This window comes from Prunus mume, linkage group LG4 (assembly GCF_029339155.1).
Source record: "Prunus mume cultivar Tortuosa linkage group LG4, ASM2933915v1, whole genome shotgun sequence".
Lineage (NCBI taxonomy): Eukaryota > Viridiplantae > Streptophyta > Magnoliopsida > Rosales > Rosaceae > Prunus > Prunus mume.
Window position 1 is genome coordinate 26,113,488 of NC_142701.1, and position 6,894 is coordinate 26,120,381.

The 6,894-nt window shown below is 35.6% G+C and overlaps 1 protein-coding gene across 4 annotated transcripts; it reads right to left on the reverse strand.

Annotated features, from left to right (window-relative positions):
- Positions 1–223: 223 nt before the first annotated feature.
- LOC103342466 (NAD(P)-binding Rossmann-fold superfamily protein) lies at positions 224–6,551 on the reverse strand. 4 transcript variants are annotated; one of them, XM_089051056.1, is made up of 11 exons: positions 6,277–6,551; positions 6,140–6,183; positions 5,935–6,010; positions 5,341–5,488; positions 4,351–4,563; positions 3,255–3,389; positions 2,716–2,850; positions 2,270–2,485; positions 1,321–1,445; positions 1,135–1,192; positions 224–522 (listed from the first exon to the last, which is right to left on the reverse strand). In XM_089051056.1, the coding sequence occupies exons 1-11, from the start codon at positions 6,366–6,368 to the stop codon at positions 412–414; spliced, it is 1,353 nt and encodes a 450-aa protein (XP_088907182.1). In that variant the 5' UTR covers positions 6,369–6,551; the 3' UTR covers positions 224–411. The 4 variants fall into 4 exon arrangements, with proteins under 4 accessions (XP_088907182.1, XP_088907184.1, XP_088907185.1 ...); XM_089051058.1 differs by having other exon boundaries at positions 5,935–6,052; positions 6,277–6,369; XM_089051059.1 differs by having other exon boundaries at positions 5,935–6,052; positions 6,321–6,342.
- Between the last annotated feature and the right edge of the window lie 343 nt (positions 6,552–6,894).

Sequence of the window (6,894 nt, forward strand, 5' to 3'; positions counted from 1 at the left end):
TATCATGAAAGCTTATGATTGATTTCTCGTATCCTTGTTTTACATAAATTTTCGTTCTTGTAGCCTTCTTCATGTTGTCCAAATTAAATTACACCAAAAATGAACCATGAAACTTCAAAAAGCTATATAAAATTTCCATATGGGACTTGAGCAATAATAATAATAAATGATCATCTGCCAATATCCTGAAAAGAAAATCATCTGCCAAAGAAATAGCGAATGATTGAATCTAATCTAACATAAGTAAAATGTATTGAAACTTATTCATGTTATGTTATATTGATAAAATATTACATGTAACTCCTAAAGCTACACCATATAAACCAAGGATATGAGAGGTGACACTGACCCCTCCTATCGATACACCTCTGAAAACAAAAACAAGAATGAAAAGGTTTAAAATCAACCTTACTACAAGCCAAATTCTAGTTCAGCCCGCTTCAGAATAGATGTCACTCTAACAAAATATTCTGGTTCTCTTTCTTTAATATCCTCAAGCAACCTCGATTCATGTTCTTCTGCCTGAACAGTAGCAGCAGACCTCGTTAGGAAACCCGAATCCAAGTACAGAAAAAAGTAATTAAATGATGGTTTTAAATAAAATGGAGGAACATTTCTGCAAACTTAAACTTACATCAAAGACCTCTTCACAAGATAAAACTTTATGTTATATACTTGTAACAATTGCTACACATAATTTGGGGTAAATGGGGATGACTTCAAGTATATTTTCCTTAAATTCCCATGGAAAAAATTCAGGTGATAAAATGAAGATTTATGAGACTAAATGTTACAATGTTGATTCCCAATGAAACCCAAAATGAATTTGTCTCCATCTGGGAGGAAAGCAAATTTAAACTTCCGTGTACTAATTGGAACCAATAAGAAAATGCCAGTTTAAAGCTTCCTATAGTAATGCCAATATATTCAACCATTGAGTGCAGAACTCAACCTTTAGCATTCAGAAAGGATAGAACTTGATCTATGAAACTGTGACATGAACATAAAAATAATAAAATAAAACTATTGTAAGCAAAAGAAAATTAGCTTGCACTTGCATTTTCTCAAACAACAAAAGTAATCAATACACAGCTGGCTTCCAAGGTTTAACGAAGCACTGCTAATACACTATACCTCTTTAAATTTCAGAAGAATTAGGTTGGCCACAGATGCCGGCTTTTCCTGGTCCCACCTGGAAACAAATGGAAAAGAAGATCAATAACCTCAGTGATAAATAAGTCGATTTAATATTTAAAAGATTTGTGAGATTCAAACAACCTAAAAGTTATATGTAATGGTAGTACAAGAGAAAATCCATACCTCACAAGCATTAACTCATTTACCGATCGCCACATACCACGCCCAACATCTTTAGCAAACGGTTCTCTTGCACTTCTTCCATGCCACAACTCTTTTACAACAAACATCACTTCCTCGACATCTACCTAATAAAATGGCAATGGGTAAACAGCATTACTAAGATGAGTTTTCTAAGACAATATGAACAATGAATTACAAAAGATTGTAATTCTGATTGACAAGCAATCAGTTTTATTATTTTATTTTGTCCGCATCGAGTAAAATTCGATGCTCTAATTTGTGGTCACATAAACTGTAGCTAACCCACTGACTGATAATTGTACTTGGAATGGAAAAGAACATCAAAACATTACTAGGTGCAACAACCAAAAACAGAATTTTGGCATAAAATGTCAACTGTGACTTAGAAAAATGACAGGAAATACAATCCTAGTTCGTTCATTGTTCTATTCGAATGAAATATTAATGAGGATTACAGAGTATAACTGCAGCTGGCTAAATCAAAATAATGGAGATCCCAATGGTTAGAAACTCCACAAACCATTTGGGATGGCTTCTTGAAATGTATGGGCTAATCACCGATGATCTTTCAAGGAAATTTATCGTACGTGCCTAAAGAAGAAAATGCTTGATTCCACCATAAGTTAGATTCACACTCTTGGAATCAATTGAGAGATGCATTCCTGTCTCTTCCATGCTGTTAAACCTATAGGTAGCTCTTAAATACTAAATTATTACCTAATATAATGAATACCAGAAAAATGATATAAAAATTTAAAATCCAACAGCTCCACAACCCTAGTACAGATGAAGCAGTTAAGAACAAAACTTAAATCATCCCAATACAAAACATGAAAGAACTTAAAACAGCCATAGCCATCCCCAAACAACCAACAGCGAAGTAACCTCAAAGGAGAAAATTTAAAATTTGAAGGAAACCTTTCCATACCTGGACTTGCAAGGCAGTGCCGTACAATGACTCCTCATGCTCAATAAGGCGTTGGTGAAGCATCCGGTAATGGTCAATATCCAAATTTACAATAGGTTCTGTTTGAACTTGCAATCCTGCCAGTTGTGTCAAAACATAGGAGGCCATGACCTGTCCAAATATTGCAGGGATGGTACCCAGAACAGGTATTATGCGAACCCTAAACCCCGGTAGTATCTGATATCATGGTAAGAGAACAGAATGTCAAACCACAAATTGTTAACCAGGGGAGAGAACAACTACTATGGAGCTCCATATGGTAATGTAGTTTCAGTGCAGAGAAAATTATAGAAGTTTTGAATTTCTTGACAACATTAAAGGGTATACACGTCACAGATTAACAGCACTTGGAAGTCTGTATAATTCATTGAAAGTAACAAAACCTCTAAACTAAAAACCATCATCACCTGATAATCTGAAGGGTTTTCTTCTTCTCCACTTGGTCCTTTAAATGGAAGAAGCTTTGCCTTAGGTTTCTCTAATGAAAATACAACAGTAATGCCACCTTCAATGCCATGATCCCTCCTCAAACGGTGTCTTACCTGGAAATTACAAACTCGATAAGGAGCTATAAGATCAATGCCAAGTATCCATCATTATCTGGACACATAGCATACTAGAATGTCTGAAAAAAGAAAATTACCCAACAAATAAATTATAAAGGCATTTTCTATAGAAAAATGAACATTTTACTAATTAATATAAAATATGAAGTACAAGTTGAGGAACAACTGACTACTGCTACAAGAATTATACACACAATCATTTCAAAAAGACAAGAACATGAAGGGCTTTTGGGAAATACAGGCATCTAATAAAGGAAGATTTTACTGCAAAAAATTATAAAAATTAATATCCACTAAGAAAAATCATAAACCATTGTTTAGAAATAGCAAACTATAAAATAAAATAAAAAACTGCAGTAAAAATAAGCTAAGATCATTACAGCTCGTGATAATGGGTCATTTGTTGATTGTCTTAAATCAGCAATGCGTATTCTGGTGGGGTCAGCTCTAGCACCAGCTCCTGTTGCCGATAGTACCTTCAAACCCCTACGTACACACGCAGCAAGAAGTGCCACCTATTACATATGTGGCAAATCAAGAATTTAGAGATGAACTTTCAGTTCTTAATGGGATACATTAATAATTTCTAATGATATAGGGTAAAGAAAACAGTACTTCTTGGAAAAACAAGTACTGAAAAGATATCTGTCAATGCTTTCTCTAATGTAGGATGAATCTAGTGGGATGAATCTAGTGGGATTATAGCAGGATGTGAGTTCCAACCAATCAGTGAATTTTCACAGATTGATCAACGCTCATGTCTTGCAACAATCTTGCAACAAACATCACGCCTTGGAGAAAAAATAAATATAATATTATTTATACATTTGCCAGGCATTATTTTTAGATGCAACTCTGTATATCCTCACAAGTACCGCGCTTTCTAATGGACTATGGGATGCTTAGTTCATGAACGAGAGCTGTACAGAATAACAAAACTATATAGCCAGAATAGAGGCACATAAAATGATTTGTCACCTAAAGCATAAATCAAGCAAATCATCTGAGAAAGGTCCATTAGTTCTTATTTGCATTAAAAGTCACACACATGTCTGTTACATAGTGTGCACTGGGGAAGGATATAATCTGCATCTATAAATTTAAGTGACCAAGCACTTGCTCGCATTGCATAACTAGCAACACTTCAAATATCACAGACCCAGTTGGAAGCCAGACTTCTCCTCTAAGAGGACACCCCAAGTTCAAATCCACTACCCAAACGTCATAACTGATGGATGAAGTTAATTAAGTTATGGTCACTGTACTTTATCATACTAAAAACTAATGGACCTTGTCTCAAACTGATCTATGGACCATGGAAGATGTATGGAAAATGAAAGACAATACAGAGGATATTATAAATAGATAAACTCTAAAAGTTAAGTAGTTATGTATCATAAATGATAAATCTGAATTAAAAAAATGGATAAAATAAAATGCATCAGAATAAATTTCAGTTTCAGGCAGAAGAGGTACCTTTGTATCTATGTTATCAATACAGTCTAAAACAAAATCAGGATGACCTGAAAGAATTTCCTCTTCTGTTGAAGCATCGTATAATAGAACTTTCGCTTCTATCTGGCACTCTGGGAATATTGACAAGAAATGCTCTTTCAGACACTGTGCTTTTGGGATACCAACATCTGCTCTTGTTGCAACAGCATGTCGATTAAGTGATGAAACTGATACCTTATAATGAAATCAACAAATAAGTAAAGATTTCAGGCAGAAGTTAGATTACAAGATTTGAAGAGATGGAGAATGGAGATTAAGAGGAGAAGGATCCTACACTAAAACTAGGGGCTGGACTCCTCTATGACATTTATACAGATAAAGTTCAAAGTAGACAGGAACCCACTTACAAACGTAAGTTGTTGGTCTCACACAATAATATACACTCCCCTCCAAGCTGGAGAAAACAAGTCAACCATGTCTAGTCATAATATCATCAAGCTGATCAGACGGCTCATAAGAGGTGACAATATCAGTATGTCACAACAAAAGAACTACATTCATGAAAGACTTGGTTACTATTAAAGAAAACGGTTGCCTATTAACATTCTCTAACAAAGTTATATCTTAATATAATTGTCAAATATATCATTATTTGTGAGTTTAAAAAAGTTATTTTTCACGTTTCAACCCCCTAACCATAAATTCCTGGCTTTCCTCCTGCTTATGCTTGCTCTGTGAAACAATGAAGCCTTTCTTGGAATTATCACTCTCAAAACAAAGAAAGTGGTGGAGACCCAAAATCCTTTGTATGTAAATGACAAGAAACTTAAACATTCATATCAACAATACCAACATAATTATTCCCCGAAATTATAAGTTAAAGAAACAAAAATTACCTGAGCTAATTATCATAAAATTTGAGACATTATTAAGAGAGAAAGAGAGAATGAAACTTAACAAGCTAGGCAAACCCGAAAGGATTAAAAGAAGTCAAGTCATACACAGAGATACCTGATCAAAGTCCACAAGGAGGAGCTTGCCAATCCCTGATCGCAAAAGCATAGATGCAGCATGACTTCCAACTCCACCAAGACCAATGACCACAACATAGGATGCAGTCACTTTTTGTTGAGGCTCAAGTCCAAAGAATTGAATGTTCCTATGAAACCAAAAGGTAGCACATATAACTAGTCAACCACATCAGAATATCCTACCTAATAAAAGAAGTTTTCAAACATTGCACCCTCAACCTCACTCCAGAAACAGTCAGTTTGCACAAACACAGAAGAAAAAAAATAGATACATACTCATAATTTCATGATGCCTGTAGTCAATTTTCAATAGAAAAAGAAATGTAAATAAACAATCCATATTTTCCATTTTGTCCTTGAAAAACAAAACAAGATTTACTAACATTGACGCTGAGCACTTGTTTGGGCCCACTCCGCTGTATTTAGCATGATCTGAATATATAAATGTTGTCTGCTATATATGTGGCATACAAATGATACATGTTGCTCTTAGTATTTTTCAAATTCCAGCTAACTATACTACGCTAGATTTTCGTATAATACATTATTTTCCTCAGTGGTGAAGTATGCATACCTCTTTAATTGTTCAGAAACTATCTCATCACTTAGAAGGTCCAGACCAGCCATCCTACTATTTCCATTCCCAGTAACTGCACAACAATTTGTAGGTGTCTTTCATAAAAACCCTTTACCTATAATAATAACAATAAATAAATAAATAATCAAAAAAATACCACAGATTTTGTTTCTCTGTAACTTGAGTCGGTTTGGTAACTTACTATTCAATTCAACTCCCTTTTCATCACATTGTTTCACAGTCCGTCTGCAAAAGAAGCAGATAAAGTTAACACCTTTCACCAGTTAGCATCAAACAATAACATCATGTTCATATCAAAATCAAAAGCATGATCACCACCTCGCTCGAAGCTTCAATAGAAAGATGGTGGAAACAGAGCCTACCAGAGCTCCGGCTCCGAGCAATGCCAAGCACTTTGCTCTCTCCTCCATCTCTCGTCGCCCTCCCTCCCTCCCTCCCTCCAACTTTTTCTTCTTTTCTTTGATTTTCTCGGGCCCAAAACAACAGAATCACCCAAACAGAGACTTATTAGCCGCGAATGTAATAAGAGAGACTGAGATGAGGGTTTTCTTTTTCGCACTGCGCTTGGCGGGGACAGGGTTTTAGTTTTAGACATTGCTCCTCTGGTGGTAACCGAGTTCAGTGCTAGTCTACCCGACCCGACTTAAATGGGCTTCATTAGGGGCAAACCAGGCCCCTCTGATATGGGCCTTGCAAGTGATCAAGATATTGTATTTTATTCTGCGCTAGTTTTTTAATAGAGGTGCAAACTATTTGCATTGTTCGACCCAATCCAGAAAAGATCAAATAAACACGTGGCAGCACATGTGCAGACCTCATTTGTGTCTCACTTATGCCACTAAAATGGGAGAAGGTCTTGGGTTCGACTGCACAGTCCCGTTTGGTTCACGGAATGAATTTGAGAAATCATTCCTATGTCATTCCCAAGGAATGAGA

Coding starts and splice junctions, on each gene's coding strand:
- LOC103342466 (XM_089051056.1), bottom strand. CDS start 6,368: ATGGAGGAGAGAGCAAAGTGCTTGGCATTGCTCGGAGCCGGAGCTCTG. Junction 2,486..2,715: donor AAAACCCTTCAGATTATCAG/GTGATGATGGTT, acceptor CCATGATATCAG/ATACTACCGGGGTTTAGGGT. Junction 1,193..1,320: donor AATGAGTTAATGCTTGTGAG/GTATGGATTTTC, acceptor ATTTGTTTCCAG/GTGGGACCAGGAAAAGCCGG.